Source organism: Pecten maximus, chromosome 16 (genome assembly GCF_902652985.1).
Source record: "Pecten maximus chromosome 16, xPecMax1.1, whole genome shotgun sequence".
Lineage (NCBI taxonomy): Eukaryota > Metazoa > Mollusca > Bivalvia > Pectinida > Pectinidae > Pecten > Pecten maximus.
Genome location: NC_047030.1, coordinates 14,526,269 through 14,551,039, shown reverse-complemented (window position 1 = coordinate 14,551,039; position 24,771 = coordinate 14,526,269). Strand labels below are relative to the sequence as shown.

At 35.7% G+C, this 24,771-nt stretch overlaps 1 protein-coding gene across 1 annotated transcript; it reads right to left on the bottom strand.

The window, feature by feature from the left end:
* Positions 1–8,812: 8,812 nt before the first annotated feature.
* On the bottom strand, positions 8,813–24,747 carry LOC117314840 (selenocysteine lyase-like). The gene is made up of 13 exons (XM_033868948.1): positions 24,709–24,747; positions 23,630–23,739; positions 22,797–22,868; positions 22,002–22,030; positions 21,646–21,826; positions 20,373–20,500; positions 19,616–19,774; positions 19,385–19,494; positions 16,887–16,923; positions 14,960–15,043; positions 13,877–13,976; positions 12,817–12,886; positions 8,813–9,925 (listed from the first exon to the last, which is right to left on the bottom strand). Exons 1-13 carry the CDS (start codon positions 24,720–24,722, stop codon positions 9,748–9,750), a joined length of 1,272 nt encoding a protein of 423 aa, XP_033724839.1. The 5' UTR covers positions 24,723–24,747; the 3' UTR covers positions 8,813–9,747.
* Positions 24,748–24,771: the final 24 nt, after the last annotated feature.

Here is a 24,771-nt window from a genome sequence, read left to right as displayed (position 1 = left end):
CACATCTAATGGCCCTGTCACACTGTTGCGTATGAGAGAAATATATGAGTAGCGAATGAAAATTCATAATATAATTTTCATACGCACAAAAAGCCCTTGAAAATACAGAATTGTGCGTATACTTACCGTATTGAACCTATGAGTAGCGTATGACCAGCGTATGGCCAGCGTACTCTGCGTATGGCTAGCGTATGAGTAGCGTATGAACTGCGTATGCCCAGCGTACGAAGAACTGAAGATGAGCTAGAAATGGGAGCCTATATATACACTTTATCAAAACGCTGGCAATACGCTGAGAATACGCTGGCCATACGCCAATAATACGCTAGTTGTACGTTAAATACGTTACTCAATCGTCAGGCATACGCCAAGATGTCTATATTCGTTGCACGATACACTTTCCGCCAACGTATGGCAACTTACGTCCAGCGTACTCGACCTATGAGTAACGTACCTATATCGTACCTCTAGCGTATTCAGCGTATGCCTAGCGTATGCTTAGCGTATTAACCATACGTCTGCATACGCACAAAATTTTTGAACATGCTCAAAAATCTATTTCTGCCTCAGCGTATGCCAGCGTATCCCAGCGTATGCCAGCGTGTTTGAAACGTATACACCTATGCCTAACGTACCCCTAGCGTATGTCAGCGTATACCAGCGTAATGAGTGATAATTTTTCATACGCTGGCATACGCTAGTACGATACGCAACAGTGTGACAGGGCCTTAACATGAAATAGGTGTTTGAACCACTGCCACTATAGTAGTGTCTAATATATGACGCATATTTTCTCGTAAATTTCACTCCATTTTAAGTTTGCTATTTGACTTCAAAGAGAATATTTCAGGATTGGATTTGAAAGCTTTGTACCCGCACAGAGACTTGACACACTGATTTTCCAACCCATCACGTGATGGAATGTTACTCAAGGCAATGCACGAATATGGCAGGAATATAACGCTTCCGATCGGTTTATTGTTCATACATATGTCTATTTTTAAGTAGAACTTGCAACCCCCGTGGTCTGATGGAGTCGAAAGTATAAACACCTTACTATCTGTTTTTTTTTTTTTTTTTTACAGATTTTCAGCACCCTTTGAATGAAGGAAGACATATTCGTCTTCTTCCGACGACAGGCGGTCATCTTTGAATTTTAACAGTTGGAGTTTTTGATCGCTATTTCTTGAAAGTACTGAATGGAACTTCTAAATCGTTAACGACATTTTAATGAAAGTTGTTGTAACCTTTATCACCCACTGAAAAATTGAATTGCTCTGCCATTGAATCTTTGCGACCTTGACCTCACGGTCAAATGTATGTCCGAGCCATATCTTCAATACGGTTGAAGATATCTTGATATAACTTGCAACTTAGACTTGCACTACCTGAAGGCGATGTGTAACGAACTACGTAAGGGTATTTTGACCTTTATTTCAAAGTCAAAAACATTTTTGCTAATAATTGCTTATCCGGCGATAACTTTTAAATTGATAAAGATATTTCAATGAAAGTTGCGGCATAACTTTATCGCCCCAATAACGACGTGTTTTGCTCTGTATTTGATCGTTGCAACCTTGACCACAAGGTCAAAGGTGAAGAGAGTGAAAAAATTTACAAGAGATCGCAGAGGGATCTTGGCGCCCACCATTGAACGATCTTTATAGGTTCCATGTCAGATTGATCTTTTCTCTATTTTTCCCTTCCTCTTACTAATCTGTGTAAATTGAGAAACATCCCTCTAGTACTTTTGAAACAAGGGGAAGCTATATATGAAATTTGAGAAAGATCCCTTCAGTACTTCCTCAGAAATAGCGATAACAATCTTCAATTGTCAAAATCCAAGATGGCTGCCTGTCGGCCATTTTGTTTTCCGATTGGTCTCAAAATGCAATATGCATAACTAAGCCCCAAGGGGAACCTACATATGAAATTTGAGAAAGGTCCCTTCAGTACTTTCTCAGAAATAGCGATAACAAATTTCAATTGTCAAAATCCAAGATGGCTGCCAATCGGCCATGCTGTTCTCCGATTGGTCTCAAAATGCAATATGCATAACTAGGCACCAAGGGGAACCTACATATGAAATTTGAGAAAGATCCCTTCAGTACTTTCTCAGAAATAGCGATAACAAACTTCAATTGTCAAACTCCAAGATGGCTGCCTGTCGGCCATGTTGTTTTCCGATTGGTCTCGAAAGGCAATATGCATAACAAGGCATCAAGGGAAACCTACATATGAAATTTGAGAAAGATCACTTCAGTACTTTCTGAGAAATAGCGATAACAAACGTCAATTGTCAAAATCCAAGATGGCTGCCTGTCGGCCATGTTGTTTTCCGATTGGTCTCAAAATGCAATATGCATAACTAGGCACCAAGGGGAACCTACATATGAAATTTGAGAAAGGTCCCTTCAGTATCTATTGAGAAATAGCGATAACAAACTTCAATTGTCAAAATCCAAGATGGCTGCCTGTCGGCCATGTTGTTTTCCGATTGGTCTCAAAATGCAATATGAATAACTAGGCACCAAGGGGAACCTACATATGAAATTTGAGAAAGATCACTTCAGTACTTTCTCAGAAATAGCGATAACAAACTTCAATTGTCAAAATCCAAGATGGCTGCCTATCGGCCATGTTGTTTTCCGATTGGTCTCAAAATGCAATATGCATAACAAGGCACCAAGGGGAACCTACATATGAAATTTGAGAAAGTTCCCTTCAGTATCTATTGAGAAATAGCGATAACAAACTTCAATTGTCAAAATCCAAGATGGCTACCTGTCGGCCATGTTGTTTTCCGATTGGTCTCAAAATGCAATATGAATAACTAGGCACCAAGGGGAACCTACATATGAAATTTGAGAAAGATCACTTCAGTACTTTCTCAGAAATAGCGATAACAATCTTCAATTGTCAAAATCCAAGATGGCTGCCTATCGGCCATGTTGTTTTCCGATTGGTCTCAAAATGCAATATGCATAACTAGGCACCAAGGGGAACCTACATATGAAATTTGAGAAAGATCCCTTTAGTACTTTCTCAGAAATAGCGATAACAAACTTCAATTGTCAAAATCCAAGATGGCTGCCTGTCGGCCATGTTTTTTCCGATTGGTCTCAACATGCAATATGCATAACTACAGACCAAGGGAAACCTTCATATGAAATTTGAGAAAGATCCCTTTAGTACTTTCTCAGAAATAGCGATAACAAGAATTGTTTATGGACGGACCGAGGGACGGAGGGACGGACGAAGGGACAGACGGACCACGGACGCAAGACGATTTGAGCAAGGCGAATTTAGCCCACCATCTGATGATGGTGGGCTAAAAAAGAAATCTGCTTTTTGGAGACTGCTATTTAACGCAGTATCAAGTTTGAAGAGGTATCGTATGGTCCTTTCGTTTACCTTTCGGTCGAGTTTTTCAGACAACTACGATTTCAGTGGTTGAACAAAGTCGCATGTATATACACCCTTGAAATCTGAAATAATAAGATGAGACAGACTGTAGGACCATGTAAGAAAGATAACTTGGCTGATTGATTTAAATACAAGTTGTACTCTAGGAAAAAAAACATCTTTTTAGAACAATGAACCTGGCAGTTTGTATGGTGCAGTTGTTTTTTTAATAAAATGAACTTAAACAAAATTATTCAAAGTTTTATCATTTTTACGTCAATTTTGCCGGCTTTCTTCAATACGTTTGTGTATTTGTGTCACGGTCATTAAGTGTTCGATGTATTTCCCCCCCTATAATATGTTATTGATGGTTCCATGGAGACCAGTAGGGTAATTCTATCATAAAAATACTAAAATAGTTCATTGCTACTCGGGTAACAAACAACCGTTTGGTATTTCTATACGATCATTGCTATTTCAAATGAATTGCACGATCTCCACTTTTTTATCACGATATCATGTTATTCAGTCTTTGTAGTGTGAACCGTAACTTTACCTCTTTTTTATCCCGTGGAGTTTTTTTTTATTCGCTCTGTTGATTGAACCATTTTTAATTCTTTATTATATTTGTAACATTTAAAAAGAATAACAGGTCAGTGATATAAACATACAGGAAGCAACTTTGGTCTGGAGTTAAGTTTTTCGAATGTTTTAAAAATGTTCTTCATAATAGTTGATATGAGTCCATACCTTCTGTTAAGAAGTGCATTTCGTGGAAAGTGGACACGACATTGATGGTATCAAAATGAGCGACTTCTTTACACAAATTCAGAGTACTTAGGTTTTCAGTCCATACGTCGATAGACCAATATATAGTTTAACCTTAATAATGCAACACTGTTCCTGGTGATGCGTCAAGGTGGCCCATTTTATTAACTTTATACCCATTTACTCTTGCAGGCTACATGTCACAAAGATAATAAGTTGATTCAAAGATCTTAAAACGGCTGAATCATATGCCATTGAATCTAGGTCAAGGTCATATTTTGAATGAAGTTTCTAGGGCGGCCTTTTTACACAGCTTGAAGTCTGAATTTATTTACTCTATGATTTCTTAATTCTATTTCTGTTTGTATAGATTTTAATTTGTTTTAACATTTTAAGATTTTGTCTGTTTGAGCAGTGATCTTGGATTTTGTCTGTTTGAGCAGTGATCTTGGATGTGTTTAGCAAACACATCTATTCGCATTACAGATTATCGTTTGGTTTAGTTTTTAGAGTTACCTCCCTTCGTATGTGGCTGTTAGGTATGGCAACATTTAATATTGCCATTGTTAGTGATTTTATTTCTGAAATTCATACAGTCACTATGGTTAACAGCAAGTTATCCAATGGTCGAGTATTTACTTTCTAATGAGTAACGTATACAGTTTACTATAGGTAACACATGATGATTCGAGATCCTAAAGTTTTGTAAAATGGAGGATTTATGAGAACTTTGTGCAATAAAACAAGTTGTACACCAGATGATGCTTCCAATTTTATTGACAAGACTCTTATATAACATTAAAATATGTACCATTAAACATGTGCAGTCATGTGTGACAGTGATAGATATCAACCACAGGGTCAAGTACCGAGGGTCCACTTTATAGACAGCACAGACACAACACAATATCAGAGGCTTATCACATCACTGTACAGCGGTACATCAGCAGTATTACATTGTGGAAGTAGATTATGAAGAAATACAAATTAAATGGCAATGATATCTTGGCCTGTAGGCTAAAAAAATCGCTTGAATATGTCAAAAATATCTATAATTTCAGTATCTTTAGTATAGACCTGGAGTTTCAAAAACTTCTAAACATGGCAAATAAACCGTGAATATTTCAAAAATAACTCTCAGTATCTTTCATATAGACCTAGGCCAAGTAGTTCAAATGTGATTAGGCTAATCACAGTTTAACAACAATTTAAAAATCTCTGGAAATATTAACTTTTATGGAACTATAAAACACTCTTTGATCTCTTGCTACCTGTCTGTTTTAAGGATCACACATACACAGATTTTCAAGTGAAGGAGGAATGAAATTGTCACTAATCAAGTAATTAAGGTAATCACTTTTTGAACAACTGGGCCCTGTGGTCTAAAGAATGCCAAATGACAAATAAACCCTGAATATGTCAAAAAGATCAGTCTCCTACTGAAGCTTCAGCAAAGTATCGCTGAAAGGTAGGTCACGGATCTGTGATACAAACATAAGGTCGTACATTTCACGAAGTTCTCACGATGTTCCAGACCTTATAATTACTCACAATCTATGTCAAGACCTTTCAATTAAGCTCCAACAAAGATTAGGATTAAACACAAAATACAACAATACTAAATATTACAACACTTAGGAAACAGTATCATTAGTACTACCGGGATAATGGTAAAATTGATAATATCAAGTGATATTTAATTTTGAAACTTACTTTCAGATAAGCTAGTAAATGGATAAGAAAATAAACAAATTCATAGTTGAGCAAATATATTTTTCAAAAAGCCCCAAAAAACAACATATCATAAATGTTAATTATCAAAATATGTAATCATTTCATTGTAAATAAGAATAAGGGAAAACGAATGTGTGAAATGAAAGTTATATGTAAAGTGATGTCATTATCTTAAAGGTTTACCTGTTACATAAATGTACATGTATTATAGTAGACTAACAGCTACTCGGGCCTTCATCAACCATAACTTAGGGGGAAATCTTCAGTAGGAAATTATTCTTAACATCTGTAATACGTTTCTATGGGAAACTTTAATTTAAAGAATATACTTTTCTATGGAAAATTTTAATTTAAATAATGTAATAAAGTAAAAGAATGTCTTTAAAACAGGGAATTACCTTAAGTTCATAAATGTCAAGCTCAGGACTGCCCTTATACCTAATAAGATAGGGAATTTCCTGAAGTTAAGGAAATTCCTTAACATAGGGAATTTCCCCAGGGCAAGGGGAGGACTTACAGAGTAACATGCCTTATCTAACTCTTGTAAAATAATATAGATTATGATACATATAGTGTGTGATTTCCATGTGTGTTACAAAGTATTACCATGGCAATGGTATGCATTGACTAGAAAACTAATGCTGAATCTTTTGTAGCTAGGATTACAAATGACATCTACATGATGCCAAATATTTACAAAATACCTCCAATAAATTTGGAGGACTTTTTTTTCTCATCTCATCAAGAAAAAAAAAGTGGCTCTAACAAAACTCCAACACAAAACATGATATGTTATGAGGTGGAAACAATATTGTGTGTACTCTTACTGAACATGTTTTCACCACTATAAAACAGTTATTCTTAATATCACATTATTAATCATTATAATCACGATACTATCTTAAAGATGCATGAAATACAATACCAGTAGGTGAAGTGAACAACAAAATAATTCTGAAACATACCTTGTAACCATTTTATACTGGAAAGATAGGTTTTTAACTATGTAACTGGCCACAGGCAAGCCACTATACAATACTTTCAAATACCTCCTCACCCAATAATCATGTCATAGTCGATCTTTTAAAGTACAGCAATTTTTTTTAACTTGGGTGAAATGACAAGGAATAATTAAAGATTTGTTTGGGTATTGGGAGGAGCAGTATCCAGTATCTGATAATCTGTATTCTAAAGATCAATCTAATTAAAATCTAGATGGTCACTCTCACTACGTTACATGAACATCTAACAACATCCCATAAGGGGTCACGTCGGGGTGACCTTTTTGATTAGCCATGCAATCAAATGACTACTTCCAGAATCATGGAAGTGAATTTTACATGTCCGAATTAGCATGATTAGAGTGCATAGCTTGCATAATCTGTCAATTTGTTTCAAGTCATTTCGTCCAACATAGCATATAGCTATATACAACTGTGCCGAAATGGTTTGCTTCAGATGCATGCTGTGACGAAATGGTTTGCTTCGAGGACATCGACAAATTGACAATTCGTCCTGAAAGTGAAATACACACATCCCAAAGGTCATCAGAACGTGACCCCTTATGGGATGTTGTTAGATGTTCATGTAACGTAGTGAGAGTGACCATCTAGATTTTAATTAGATTGTCTAAAGACGATCCTTGGGTAAGGAGACCTAAATTAATTTATTTATCTGTTTGGAGATTTTATAGAATAATGTTGAAGTATTGAATGTAGAACTGTCAAATACCAGGCTGGAACCATTCATATCAATTACAGAACTCTCTTTAATCAGCATCATCCATGTGCTTTGCAGTAAAATAACATTAAAACACTTAACTGATGCAGATGTACAAATACAGTGTAGAGACAATAATACCAGATCTACAGAGTTTCTGTAGAAAACTTCAGGTAAACAAATAAAGTGGGTTATGAAATAACAAAGTAAAACATTAACAAATTAACAACAAGCAACAGATTTAAACCGAAATAAGCATCCTCTTATCACAGAACTATATTTAGCTCACTCGCCATTAAACGGAGATTCACTCTCGATAAGATTAGTAATGTATTTGCTTCATTTTGTTTAGAGGTATAGTATTATCAAGTTATAGGACATGTCAAATGATTGGGGAGGTAATATAACTATGACAATATCTTCAGCTATATAAGACAAGTTCACTGATCAGGGGAGGTAACCAACTATGACAATATCTCCAGCTATAAAGGACAGGTCAGCTGATCAGGGGAGGTAACTAAGGCCGTTTTCGTTTTTGCGGTCCAAACGGACAGACCAGTTGGACCGGTGTTGTTCGTTTATGAAATAAAGACAGACCTGGCGATTTTATATTGTTTTCAGAAGAGCCTTGACAAAGACTCCCAAGGCCTGTATTAACATTTGCAGGTCCGTCAAGATATACAAAATTGTATGTTTGAAATATTACATTCAAAAACTGACGAACCGGTTAGGTCAGCTGATCAGGGGAGATAATGTGTGACAATATCTCCAGCTAATAAAGGACAGATCAGCTAATCAGGGGAGGTAATATATCCAGCTATAAAGGACAGGTCCACCTGATCAGGGGAGGTAATATATCCAGCTAATAAATGACATATCCACCTGATCAGGGGAGGTAATATATCCAGCTATAAAGGACAGATCAGCTGATCAGGGGAGGTAATGTGTGACAATATCTCTAGCTAATAAAGGACAGATCAGCTAATCAGGGGAGGTAATGTGTGACAATATCTCTAGCTAATAAAGGACAGATCAGCTAATCAGGGGAGGTAATATATTCAGCTATTAAGGACAGATCCACCCGATCAGGGGAGGTAATATATCCAGCTATAAAGGACAGATCCACCTGATCAGGGGAGGTAATATATTCAGCTATTAAGGACAGATCCACCTAATCAGGGGAGGTAATATATTCAGCTTTTAAGGACAGATCCACCCGATCAGGGGAGGTAATATATCCAGCTATAAAGGTCATGGCAAGCCTACCATTTAACATCTCATTGTTTTACTTCAACAAAATATCTAGTTATATATGACACAATATGTAATAAAGAATCCTACAAAGATAAACATGCATAACAATATCAACATACATGGAGGGGTTTAAATTAATGGAATGTGACCACACATAATGAGCATCGGTGGGAAGTTACAATACAATGATGTTGTACATTTTAATAAAATAAATATTGTAACAATTATATCATAATGCATTCAGAAACGTCACAAGTATAATTTTCTAAGTATAGATTTAATACCATACTATAGTTTCTGGTGGAAAAGTTCATCCCAGAAAAGTTTCCTCATTCCATGAAAATGCTATTTCAGATATGTACTGAGATATGGAGTTGTGTAAACTATTGATGTATACACATCACAACCAAGAAGTCTGGCAGTATCCTGGTAAGATATGTGATATTACTGTTTGTACAGACAGTAAACTAGACTGATATTATCTTATTTCATTTAACTGATATATTGATTTTCACATACAAAAAGATTGAAATTAGCAAACTACAGAGTCTGTAAGACACGAATGCACCAAGCAATGATCCTTCCTGTGCAGAATGCCAATGGTAATTACTTTCTATGTACTCTAGCACTTTTTATATGAAACAAGGAACAATTGGTTAATTTTGTTTCATTATCCTTTGAAAATATTTACAATACAACAATATACCAAAAATTAGCTTATAAATATGATTATAATCAACCAATTTTAGCCTAAAGCATCACATACAAAATGATCTAAAAATCAAAGATTTAAGTTTATGAAATTAAAAATGACTAAATTTTGATTTGCTGCAAATGAAAATAAATATGTATGAATGGTTTTCTCCCTCAGCAAGTGATAGCTTCGGTAGTATGGGAGTCATTTTCGATGAATTCCACAGATTGTTTCAGGTCCTCAATGATGGCGTCAATATCGGCTAGAGTTGTCTCCCTTCCTACTGATAGTCTAAGTGCATTTCTGGCCACAGACTCGGGAATACCAATAGCCAGCAGTATGTGCGACGGTCTGAAACAACATCAGCTTTTTACAAAGATGACCAATGTTTAATGATACCGACATTTGCTCCCAGTTGAAATACTATCGGATTAAATCAGTTTCTTAAGGTAATCAACTTGTGTACTGACTAATAACTGAATAACTTCTTCCAAAAACGAATTCTTATAAATTGAACTCAGAAAAAAGGCATAACTCTTAGAAATATCTAAAATATAGAACAAATTGCCATGGGAAGTGATCATGTTTGAAAAAATGTAGATCAGGATATCATTTTGCTTAATGATTGTAATATAAAAAGATTTTTGTAAAATGAAATAAATGTGAAACAAAGTGTAATGAAAACCACTGAAGTAAACTAGATATATGTTGGTGCGACATGAATGCCTCATTCCCCACTTTACTTTGTCTCCAACATGAATGCCTCGTTCCCCACTTTACTTTGTCTCCAACATGAATGCCTCGTTCCCCACTTTACTTTGTCTCCAACATGAATGCCTCGTTTCCCACTTTACTTCGTCCCCAATATGAATTCCTTGTTCCCCACTTTACTTTGTCCCCAGCATGAATGCCTCGTTTCCCACTTTACTTTGTCCCCAACATGAATTCCTTGTTTCCCACTTTACTTTGTCCTCAACATGAATTCCTCGTTCCCCACTTTACTTCGTCCCCAACATGAATTCCTTGTTTCCCACTTTACTTTGTCCTCAACATGAATGCCTCGCTCCCCACTTTACTTTGTCTCCAACATGAATGCCTCGTTTCCCACTTTACTTCGTCCCCAATATGAATTCCTTGTTCCCCACTTTACTTTGTCCTCAACATGAATGCCTCGTTTCCCACTTTACTTTGTCCCCAACATGAATGCCTCGCTCCCCACTTTACTTTGTCCTCAACATGAATGCCTCGTTCCCCACTTTACTTTGTCTCCAACATGAATGCCTCGTTTCCCACTTTACTTCGTCCCCAATATGAATTCCTTGTTCCCCACTTTACTTTGTCCCCAACATGAATTCCTTGTTTCCCACTTTACTTTGTCCTCAACATGAATGCCTCGTTTCCCACTTTACTTTGTCCCCAACATGAATGCCTCGCTCCCCACTTTACTTTGTCCCCAACATGAATGCCTTGCTCCCAACATTACTTTGTCCCCAACATGAATTCCTCGTTCCCCACTTTACTTCGTCCCCAACATGAATTCCTTGTTTCCCACTTTACTTTGTCCTCAACATGAATTCCTCGTTCCCCACTTTACTTCGTCCCCAACATGAATTCCTTGTTTCCCACTTTACTTTGTCCTCAACATGAATGCCTCGTTCCCCACTTTACTTCGTCCCCAACATGAATTCCTTGTTCCCCACTTTACTTCGTCCCCAACATGAATGCCTCGTTCCCCACTTTACTTCGTCCCCAACATGAATTCCTTGTTCCCCACTTTACTTTGTCTCCAACATGAATGCCTCGTTTCCCACTTTACTTCGTCCCCAACATGAATTCCTTGTTCCCCACTTTACTTCGTCCCCAACATGAATGCCTCGTTCCCCACTTTACTTCGTCCCCAACAACTTTAACCTATTTGTGGCAGTGAACAGACAGATGGAGAGAAGGAAGTTTCGACGAATGGTCCTTCTCAATCACGGCTTGCTGTTACTTCCCCGGTGTAAACAAGCAAATTTGCGGAATTCATATCCACCGCTTTTGTAGGAAAATATTTTTGAGGTTAGGAGTAAACATGTCATTTAAGTTTGACAGAATGAGAAATTCTGTTGAGCTTGAAACTCAAAGAAAAATGTAAAGCCTTATACAGAAGTTACACATTTTATTGAACTTGTATTATTGGATAATGTAGACTTTTCTTCTCATCTGCATTTACCAAACCCTATCACAAACTTAATACATTGAATCCTATTCCCTAGCTTGATGAATTTCAGAAAATATTTTGGGAGAGTTATTTAATGGCAAGTAACAATGTTTTTCATAAATCAAGGGATGATAATTCTCTTACTAAATTTGATGATAATTGAATAATATTTGTAGGAGTTATTTTATGGAAACAGCAGTAAACAGATCTGTTCATTTATCAAGGGGCCATAACTCTGCCAGATAATGTCTGGCAAAACTGGCAATCAAACTTGGACTAGCTCTTAATCTTAACCTTGCAATAAAGGTTGAAGAAAATCTGTTTTCAAAAAACTGTTAAAGTCATTTCACGGAAACAGTAGAAAACAAAGTTTTCAGTTAATGATTCGGCCATAACTCTGTCAAATAAAGTCCGGCAAAAGTGGCAATCAAATTTGGTAGAACCCTTAACTTAAGGCTTTAAACATTGTTACAAATTTTGAAGAAAAAACCATAAACATTTGTTGCAGTCATTGCACAGACGGATGGAAGAACCCAAATTAATATCCCTTGTTTCGGTAAAGGCGGGGGATAAAAGGCAAGTGATAATTAACATACAAACAGCAGTTTTTGAAATGTAGATTGAAGTCAGCATTGAGCTATATTTTTTATCCCCAAATGTTTGTATTCTGATGTTTTATATATAAAAATTACTGAACAAATATCATTTAGTGTAATAGACTTGCTGGAGTTCTCACCCATAGCTGAGGTCGTAAATACTGTTCAGGTCAATTTGGGTGCGCTTTGTGTAAAATCTTATCATAGATGTGCATGAACCCACCTCCGTGTACATATCTAAATAGACCTGTCTTTTTTATTACAATCTCATACCCTTCACACCTTAGTGTATATACATTGTACCCTTCACTGGTAATTTGCCTGATGAAGACGACAATTTAATCACTAAAACGTTGCTCTACAATCCTATACATGTGATACACAAATGACTTTTCACATACATATTTATCAAGGCTGAATAAAACATTTAAAAAATGGACACTGACCTGTTCTGGGCATGGCACGCTGCCCCAACGCTAGCCTGCAGTCTGTCGCAGTGAGACAACACCATGTGACCTGTAACATACGTTTTAATATAAACTCTGCCAGTCAAAACAGGGTGTAAATTCAATATACCAAATAAACTCTTCAAGGTGGGTCAGGGTAAATTAAACTCTTCAAGGTGAGTCAGGGTAAATTAAACTCTTCAAGGTGGGTCAGGGTAAATTAAACTCTTCAAGGTGGGTCAGGGTAAATTAAACTCTTCAAGGTGAGTCAGGGTAAATTAAACTCTTCAAGGTGAGTCAGGGTAAATTAAACTCTTCAAGGTGGGTTAGGGTAAATTAAACTCTTCAAGGTTGGTCAGGGTAAATTAAACACTTCAAGGTGGGTCAGGGTAAATTAAACACTTCAAGGTGGGTTAGGGTAAATTAAACACTTCAAGGTGGGTCAGGGTAAATTAAACTCTTCAAGGTGGGTTAGGGTAAATTAAACACTTCAAGGTGGGTCAGGGTAAATTAAACTCTTCAAGGTGGGTCAGGGTAAATTGCAAGTTAGCAAAGGGTTTAAATACAATTCATCAGTGAGACTTTTTTCAGGTGTAAATGAAAACTAAGCCACAGCTAAACAATTATAGTACTCAAGATAGGTGCTCTCTTGAAATTATCTTGGAGCAATATACAGAAAATGAAAATTCTAATATACAAACGGAGCTCCTAGACCTCAAAAATGATGCACATGTCTTGTTCTATGAAAGTTCTTTTGCAACTTTTAAAAAATAACTTACTTGAGTGAAATAAATTCCATATCTAACAACCACTTGTTGTGTAACCTCTATATATGCCATATTTTGGACTTAATACTTTTGATTTTGCTCAATTATCAGACAAGGGAACCTTGTGTAGCCTTACCGAGACAATACGGTACATAAAAGGTCTCTCGGAGAGGATACATTATCACAATCTGATTAAAATCATCTGTTCATGAGAAATACGGCAACAAAGCCATGAACTGATGATTTTAATCACATTAACATCATCACAGCTATATCACAGCCTGTATACGTACCAAATAATCCGTGTCCTAAGATGGACACATTACACGTATTAGGGAGACGTTCACTGGTAACAAACTTCCCATTGATATGAATTCGGTCCCCAAACACATCCTAAAATGAAATCATATGAAAGAAATGCAAAAAAGGAATATTCATTTTAACACATACCAAAAAATTTGATAATACCAGTATGTATGTCACAATCGTGAGTCATCTCCCTTTGGCTTTGTCTATCCTCATCCTACGACAGAAGTTAATCCTGATATTGTCATTTTTTCTTATATAGAGTTTCTTTTCTGTCTTCCTTTTTAACAAATATTACAATAAACAAACACAGGAACTAAAACATTACATCAAACTTTAGTTGCACTCACAGCCAAATATATACAAAAAGATATGGTATTCTTAGATACGAAAGAAAACAAAAATAAAACATCTAGAAAAAACAAATGATCAGAGAATAAGCAAAGATATCATGAATTGTCAAAGTTATGGAATAAGAAAAGGTCACTTTAATGAAGTGTATGCTTTAAAGTTGTAAATTTCACAGACATGGCAACTAAATATTTCAGGATTATCCAGGTCGGAATAAGTTTGCAAGTATTAAATTTCGTACAACACAGTATAGGTCGTAATTAGTTTGCAGGTATTAAATTTCATACAACATGGTATAGGTTGGAATTGGTTTGCAGGTACCATGTATTAAATTTCGAACAATATGGTATAGGTCGGAATTAGTTTGCAGGTATTAAATTTCATACAACACGGTATAGGGAAGGAATTAGTTTACAGGTATTAAATTTCGGACAACACCGTCTAGTTAACACTCTGTAGTAAACATACGCAAAAGAGTTCCACTGCCCGACTTCCAATGCAGGCGCGTTCGATGACGAAGGGTTATTCATCGGGCGGAGGGGTTATACACCGGGGTATAATACTCTGCTGCCATGGCTACATGGTTATTCGATGGGTTATACCCCGGCGACGGCATTTGTCGGGGGATATTCGATTTATAAAATGTCAGGTGATATGTTTTCGTCCAATGAAAAGAATTCTAACAAAAGTGAGGTATAATAATACTATTTATACCGTACCTGGAGGCGTGTCTCTAGATAGTCTCTCACTGTAGCCATGTGTTTCCTGTAGTTGTCTAGATACTGTGCCACTAACTCCGCAGCCTGAACACAAAACAGTTAATTAATTTGCATTGTGTAATGTTAGAAAAATAACAGAATTTGTGTGCAGGTTCTTCTTCTGAAAATGATTTATCATTTCAGATTCAGAACAATTTATATAAGATATTTTTTATTGCACTATCGAATTGTTCTGAATGAACCAATTTTTCATACTTTCATGAACTGAATGTTACAAATAAGCATTTCAATGTATTTTGTCTGTGTTAGAATTTATAATAAAATTCTTTTATACCAGTAATCTTTCTAGATTAAACCAAAAATTTCCAAAACAGACTAAAATTTTCCATAGGACAGCATTACCGAATTAAAGGAAAGTTCACTCAGATTTTTTCCCTTTAATCCAACAATGCTTTCCTACAGAAAATGTTTGAAGTTTAAGAATTTCCTTAAGTGAAGGAACATTGATGAAACTGGGAACAGTTTGGTTTCAAGAAACTCTGAATGTATGATGAAAGAGACAGTATCCTATCAGAAAATATCTACATTAAAAGTGTTTTTATAACAACAGATCTATCCATTAATTTTGTTAGACCTTATCTGTGGACGATGAAAGGACTTCAAAACTTTGACGAGTATTGATGTTATTGAATGTACTGACACAAACAGTAATTTGCATCCCACTTGTGCTATGATCGCGATGATTGGCTGTAGACAGAGTTCGGATTAAATACTGATGACATCAGAAAACGCAAATTAAATTTGGCACATGATTTTGTATTCACACTGATCAGAATAATGACAGAAACAGGAATTTGCAATATTTAGTGTTAGAATAATATTAACAGTGTATCCTGTTTGTCATTGAGCCAATCTAGTTGAGTTTGCAGACAGAACTGTCACTATCCCAACATGTTTGTGTATCTCCATAATCAGACACAGGCTATCGATATTATTAGTACTGGTGCTACTTAATCTACGATTTTTATCGGTATTGATGTTGTATAACTGAAGTTTAATTTAGGATTGCAGTTTACCCGCAGCCAGCGCTGATCTAATGTGTATATATATAATATGATCTAATGTGTATATATATAATATGATCAAATGTGTATATATATAATATGATCAAATGTGTATATATATAATATGATCAAATGTGTAAATATGTTATATGACAAAGTCAGACACATGCATAAGTCATGATCAAATGTGTATATATATAATATGATCAAATGTGTATATATATAATATGATCAAATGAGTTAATATGTTATATGACAAAGTCAGACACATGCATAAGTCATGATCAAATGTGTGTATATATAATATGATCAAATGAGTTAATATGTTATATGACAAAGTCAGACACATGCATAAGTCATGATCAAATGTGTATATATATAATATGATCAAATGAGTTAATATGTTATATGACAAAGTCAGACACATGCATAAGTCATGATCAAATGTGTATATATATAATATGATCAAATGAGTTAATATGTTATATGACAAAGTCAGACACATGCATAAGTCATGATCAAATGTGTATATATATAATATGATCAAATGAGTTAATATGTTATTTGACAAAGTCAGACACATGCATAAGTCATGATCAAATGTGTATATATATAATATGATCAAATGAGTTATGTTATATGACAAAGTCAGACACATGCATAAGTCAGTGTCGTTGAAAGTCCTGAAACTCTGCCTATTTCATAAGGGAATTGTCCAATGAACATTTTATTCTCTGAATCCAGGATTTATTGGTATTGGATCATGTACAACTGATACTGATGACAATTGTATAATATTTTCATCATCCACAGATAAGGTTATTGTATTGTATTAGTCAATCAGTACGTCTGATACAACATACCTTTCCCAGGCCTGCTATCATACCAGTGTTTTCGGTCCTGAAACAGTAAATTAAATCAAAATATTTACTTATTGAATAATAATTGTGTAAAAAGGTTTTTGACTCAGGACCACAAATGTACAATTGATTTATATTAACCTCTAAATAATGTAAATATCACTTTATCCCTTTTGTGGTTGTAATAAACAGGTTTGACAGTATCAACAACTGAATGTTCAATATTAGTGAAAAGTTGGCGTAACACACAACTTATGCCTTATCATGTAATAGTAAAAGGGTGTCAGACTAGTTACCATTACATACATAGAGGGTGTCAGTCTAGTTACCATTACATACATAGAGGGTGTCAGTCTAGTTACCATTATATATATAGAGGGTGTCAGTCTAGTTACCATTATATATATAGAGGGTGTCAGTCTAGTTACCATTACATACATAGAGGGTGTCAGTCTAGTTACCATTACATACATAGAGGGTGTCAGTCTAGTTACCATTACATACATAGAGGGTGTCAGTCTAGTTACCATTACATACATAGAGGATGTCAGTCTAGTTACCATTATATATATAGAGGGTGTCAGTCTAGTTACCATTATATATATAGAGGGTGTCAGTCTAGTTACCATTACATACATAGAGGGTGTCAGTCTAGTTACCATTATATATATAGAGGGTGTCAGTCTAGTTACTATTACATACATAGAGGGTGTCAGTCTAGTTACCATTACATACATAGAGGGTGTCAGTCTAGTTACCATTACATACATAGAGGATGTCAGTCTAGTTACCATTACATACATAGAGGATGTCAGTCTAGTTACCATTATATATATAGAGGATGTCAGTCTAGTTACCATTATATATATAGAGGATGTCAGTCTAGTTACCATTACATATACAGAGGTTGTCAGTCTAGTTACCATTACATACACAGAGGGTGTCAGTCTAGTTACCATTACATATATAGAGGGTATCAGTCTAGTTACCATTACATACATAGAGGGTGTCAGTCTAGTTACCATTACATACAGAGGGTGTCAGTCTAGTTACCATTACATACATAGAGGGTGTCAGTCTAGTTACCATTACATACATAGAGGGTGTCAGTCTAGTTACCATTACATACACAGAGGGTGTCAGTCTAGTTACCATTACATACATAGAGGTTGTCAGTCTAGTTACCATTACATACACAGAGGGTGTCAGTCTAGTTACCATTACATATATAGAGGGTATCAGTCTAGTTACCATTACATACACAGAGGGTGTCAGTCTAGTTACCATTACATACAGAGGGTGTCAGTCTAGTTACCATTACATACATAGAGGGTGTCAGTCTAGTTACCATTACATACATAGAGGGTGTCAGTCTAGTTACCATTTCATACACAGAGGGTGTCAGTCTAGTTACCATTACATACATAGAGGGTGTCAGTCTAGTTACCATTACATACATAGAGGGTGTCAGTCTAGTTACCATTACATACAAAGAGGGTGTCAGTCTAGTTACCATTACATACACAGAGGGTGTCAGTCTAGTTACCATTACATACAGAGGGTGTCAGTCTAGTTACCATTACATATATAGAGGGTGTCAGTCTTGTTACTATTACATACATAGATGGTGTCAGTCTAGTTACCATTACATACATAGAGGGTGTCAGTCTAGTTACCATTACATACAGAGAGTGTCAGTCTAGTTACCATTACATACATAGAGGGTGTCAGTCTAGTTACCATTACATATATAGAGGGTGTCAGTCTTGTTACCATTACATACATAGAGGGTGTCAGTCTAGTTACCATTACATACATAGAGGGTGTCAGTCTAGTTACCATTACATACAGAGAGTGTCAGTCTAGTTACCATTACATACATAGAGGGTGTCAGTCTAGTTACCATTACATACATAGAGGGTGTCAGTCTAGTTACCATTACATACAGAGAGTGTCAGTCTAGTTACCATTACATACAGAGGGTGTCAGTCTAGTTACCATTACATATATAGAGGGTGTCAGTCTAGTTACCATTACATACATAGATGGTGTCAGTCTAGTTACCATTACATACATAGAGGGTGTCAGTCTAGTTACCATTACATACAGAGGGTGTCAGTCTAGTTACCATTACATACATAGAGAGTGTCAGTCTAGTTACCATTACATATATAGAGGATGTCAGTCTAGTTACAATTACATACATAGAGGGTGTCAGTCTAGTTACCATTACATACATAGAGGGTGTCAGTCTAGTTACCATTACATACAGAGAGTGTCAGTCTAGTTACCATTACATACATAGAGGGTGTCAGTCTAGTTACCATTACATACACAGAGGGTGTCAGTCTAGCTACCATTACATACACAGAGGTTGTCAGTCTAGCTACCATTACATACATAGAGGGTGTCAGTCTAGCTACCATTCAATACAGAGGGTGTCAGTTACAAAATTATAAGGAAGATGTTAATCAATTTACTATTTACCCTACTTTACATACCCTGGCCTAAAGTTCCGCTCCTGTCCCCCTCCATACAACATAGGATACAGAGGTACCTCTTTACTGCCAAGATTTCTCACATACACAGCTCCAATCCGTGGGCCATAGAACTGAAACAAGGGGAATCTTTGTATTCTAACGAATAATGTCATTAACGATTGTCAAAAATAACACTGGTATACATATATAAGTATATATAGCATGGAGGACGTGAGTTAGATAATAGAGTACCTTGTGGCCCACAATGGTGAGATAATCCACATCCAGCTCCACAACGTCAACCTCTATCTTACCAATAGCTTGGGCTGCATCTGTGTGCAGCAGGATGCGAGGCATGTTCTTACGACTCAAATTGATGTGGCGGATACTCTCAAATATCTCCTTTATTGGCTGAAAATATACAAAATATTCAGTTCATGTATTAAATATAATGTCAGGTTTTCTATCAAATCCTAGTAATTTTCTTATTAGAGTTTGCCAGTAAAGTTTAGAAAGATCCCGAGGGAGCCATCCTCGAAACTCAAGAGGTTTAGTATTACATTCGATGTGAAGAGAGCATATGTGATCATAATTCTTGGAGTATCGAGGTGAGAGGGACCTTGTCAATCATGTTGGTGCTCAACAAATTACATAATTTGTTGTTTCATTGACATGCTGTATTGGACAAATGTGATTCTACTTTTGTTCTGATCATATCAAAAACTAAAGAAACACAAGGAGGAACAACACACAACATTCAAATGGAATTTAGAAACAAGTTGATGAACATACCTGTATTAATCGCCAAGGTATCTGTATTAGACCTGTATTGTTAGCCAACATACCTGTATCACACCTATATTGTTAGCCAACATACCTGTATTACACCTGTATTGTTTTAGCTTTCATACCTGTATAACTCCTGTCTTATTGTTAGCTAACATACCTGTATAACCTTTGTCTTATTGTTAGCCAACATACCCACCTGTCTCATTGTTACCCAACATACCTGTATCACACCTGTCTCATTGTTAGCTAACATAATGGTGATCATACAAGTAGATGGACGGACTGCAGCTATCACATCCTCTTTCATAACACAACCAGTTTTCTGGGAGGCAGGTACAAATGTCACACCTGTCCAACAATAATTTCATTTTAAAGGTCAAATGCATGTTAAGTACAAAAAAGTATGTAGATTTGATTAGCATTGATGGTAAACCTTCAATTACCGTATATCGGTTTTTTTTAGCGAGTGTCTAATTTTCGCTATTTTCGCGACCAGACTCGGTCGCGAAAAATAAGTTATCGCTAAAATTGGTCACATTTTACAGTAAGCGTTAGCTCCCTTGAAGGAGTGTTGTCATTGTCCGGTCACCTGTTTACACATACCGTATACAGGTGTGCTTAATTGGCCGTGACTCGACTGAACTGTTTTATTCAATAAAAATTTACTCACAGTTGATCTTATGTTTTGTCCTTTGTATACAATGTAGATCGTTTTGAAATCATAACGAGAGTGGCATTGCCAAGTGAAACATGGCCATGCTACGATTTGTAACCGTTACACGGAAGAACAAAGAAAATCCGGTCAGGGACAGACCTGAGTTTGCTGAAGCAAACAAACATGTAAATAAATTATTATTACTGTACTTCTTCGTTTTTGTTGTATATGAAAATATGTTTCATATGTACGCTAAAATTTGAATTATACGTTGTGAAAACGCTAAAAATGAAATACGCTAAAAATAAAACGTGTCGTTTTGTACAGAAAACGCGAAATTTGGCATACGCCAAAAAAACCCGATATACGGTATTATATCTCATCACATAATCAGCCTGTTATTAAGTGAATTTATCCAAGTAATATTTTGGCATATATCACTAGTGTAATTTTCCCTGGACATTTTTTTTTTTTGCTGTGCCAGTCAGAAATTGATTGTGATGTCATAATATTACATTGATGTTATGTCATGGAATTGAAAAATGGTGTCACAAAATGGCTGTCTCTGTTTAATTTTGTCCTCTATATGTTGACTTTAAAACCTGTCAAAATGTGTTAAGTTTTCTGAGTTATGTGATAAAAGTGTCCTTTATGTATATTTATTTCATATGAGAGATGATGAAACTTTAAGTTTTGTCTTGTTAAGGCTTGTTTTACATATTTCACAAAACCTTGTATCAAATGAAAACTCATCTTAGGTTCTGTATGTATATATTAATGATCAGGAGTTAGGACCAGAGCACTACAGGCTAACTTGTTCTCCTCCTTATATACATACTAGCAATTCCCTCCTCAGCCAGGTTCTCCAGTACAAGTTTTACAGAGTCATGTTCCATATTAGAGGTGATGAAGTGTGGCAGCTGGTCAGAGTTATCTCCCCTACTGGAATCAGTCCCGTTAGTGATTTCATGACAGAGGTGGAAATGTTTGAGAGCTGTCTGTAGGATCATGTTGTTTGCCTGTGATAACACAAAGATTCAGTATCATACATATATATATAAGAACATGAACATATATACACAAAGATTATTATAAATGTATATATACACGTACATAAGAAAATATATATCAGAGCTTTTTAGCTGAACTTCATGACATCATTTAAAATCTTCACATACATCTATGACCACTCACCTCTGTTCCTCCTGATGTGAAAAGAATGTCTGAAACAAAATATGAAATCTTAAAGGTTTACTTCAGTAAATAAAATACATTATCATGACATAAAGAGAGTCTATTGCATTTTTGGAGATATTCACTTCAATTTTTACCTCATTAGTTGACCTGGCTTGGTCTGAATGTTCCAACTTTAGTTGACAATGATCTGGACACAATGTGTTCAAAACAAGATTCACAATGTTAGTCCAACTAACTTACTAAGGAGTCTTTACTGTAGATCTTTGTTTCCTCAGATAGTGTTTTGGTATTTATTAACATATTTAACTCCTGTGACCTTGAACATAGGTTAAGTTATCAAAATGAAAATTACTTTTTACACAAACAATGTACATGTTCAGCATGTCGCAACGTTTCAAGTCTTTTTGTAAAAAGCAACATTCATTTTGATATCACATATTTCCAAACTGATGAATCTTTCTGAAGATATAGGTCAAGGTATTTTATGAGGTAATTTTTTACCACCAGAAAATCAAAATATCAGGACTATGGGCCGCGGTGGCCGAGTGGTTAAGGTGTCCCAACACTTTATCACTGGCCCTCCACCTCTGGGCTGCGAGTTCGAAACCTACGTGGGGCAGTTGCCAGGTACTGACCGGAGGCCGGTGGTTTTTCTCCGGGTACTCCGGCTTTCCTCCACCTCCAAACCTGGCACGTCCTTAAATGACTCTGGCTATTAATAGTATTTTAAACAAAATAAACCCAAACCAACCATGGGCTGTCAAAACTGGAGAAGCTTTTAAAACATTTTACCTGAGGACTTGGCTCCCACCATTGTGGCTATATTGGTCCTGGCACCATCAATTACTGCTTTGGCCTTTACACCTTAAATTAACAGATTTTCATATTAAACTAAGATCATATTTCAATAATACTGATAAACACTATATAAAGATGTCACCCTAGTAAGATATTAGCTGGTTTATACAGACTCAGGCCAGAAGAATTTCTCTTCAGTTCAACTTATAGAGTGTCACAGTAGTAAGTTGGAGACCCTGAGTCTGATCGATCTTTTCTCAAAAAGAGGTGCATGGGTCTACACTTTTCCCCTTCTTTCTGCTCTTCCTCTTAATCATTTGATAACCAGCGGGACCTTCATATGATGTTTGAGAAATATCCTTCTGGTATTTCTCAAGAAATTTAAACTGTCAAAATCCAAGATGTTTGCATGTTAGTGATTTTGTTTACCTGATCAAATGACTTGTTTAAGATTTATCCAGTGTTTTTTTTTTAGGAAAGATTGGGAAACATTTACGTACATGATAATACAAGGGATAGTTTTTCAATTGACAGAGTTTTGTTGCATTTCACAAAAGTAAACAGAACAATTTATTACATTACAATTTAAACTTTTATATTTTTGTTTTAAACATTTCCATTTGGGTATTTGGATAAAAATTTTGCATTGGGATCGAGACCGAAAATCAGGGTAAAACAAAACTCATTGTTCTCCAATTTTACTGATAAATATCGATATTGGCAATGTTAGGTTTGCACCAAAGTTTTTAATTTAACATATCACTGTATAAGAAACCCACAATCAAACTATCATGCATATATGCATGCTACCTCAAAGTATGTATTACCTGCATCATGGGAGCTACTTGGATTACCCCATGCCTCAGACAGTGCTGTAGAAATGGCCCCAAGGACATCTGGTTCCAAGGGAGTTGTTGCATTGTAGTCCAGATAAATCCTGATAAGTAAATTAAGAAGGACTTAAGATTTTATACAGATTACCATTAGCTAAAAGTTCTGATATTGTAAAATCTTTAATTAAATATGATGTGAGAATGTAGACTGATGACAGATGTTGGCGAAGCTGGTTTCCAGAGACATGTTATAAAATGAGTTATAGTTAATTATATAAAGTAGATATATTATAGTAGATATATTATAAATACTACATATATATATGATTAAGCTTTATTTTTTTATCAAGATTGCTCCATAACTGTAAAACAGATTTATAAATAATATCTTAAATAATGTTTCTTAGAAATGAAAATATTTTGATGCTGTGCTTATTTCAGGCATTTCCTGTTTCATATCAAATACATGAAGAAATTTGTTATTGATAGCTGCACTTGAGATGATCGAGTGTCAGTTTCCAGGTAGTCTGCTAAAACTTATCATAATTGCTGATATATCAGAATTTTGGAGCCTGCGTTTATATTCAGTTTTAGTGAACTTAACGTCACTGGTACAACATTGATTCTCCTTCACCAGAATTAGAAGTCATGCACAGTCGTGACAATTGGCTTGAGGGAAATTTTAATGAGGGTACCTAAAGGGGAATAACTGCAACAGAAAATATTTATGGTGGAGTTGATGGAACAATACGCGAGAGAAACGAGATTTCACCTGGTATGATTGTACTGGGCTATGATCATCTCCCAGCTGTTATTGACACTCTGCTGCATTTATCTGAATGCAAATATGTTACAGACACACATTTTCACTCAACCTTTGTATTATACCAAACCATGAGATGGATGACAAAAAAGCTGAAAGCAGCAATAACCATTCAATCTGATAAACTATATACAGAGCATTTTACAACGGAATAAATACATTTATAAACATATATGTTTAAGCATGATAACTTAATTTGTTAAAACCATTTTCAGCAAAGCGATGCGGGAGAAAGATAGCAAATTAATACTTGTTCTGGTCCATGTGGAAGGTTTCCTTCGCTTCAGCGGCTGACATACGAATGACAATAGAA

What these genes read in the sequence shown, in the direction of transcription:
- LOC117314840 (XM_033868948.1), bottom strand. An exon ending in AAGTAGCTCCCATGATGCAG is followed by an intron (nt 22,869 to 23,629) that starts GTAATACATACT and finishes TGTTAATTTAAG; the next exon opens with GTGTAAAGGCCAAAGCAGTA. An exon ending in ATGAGACAGGTGTGATACAG is followed by an intron (nt 19,775 to 20,372) that starts GTATGTTGGGTA and finishes GTATATTTTCAG; the next exon opens with CCAATAAAGGAGATATTTGA.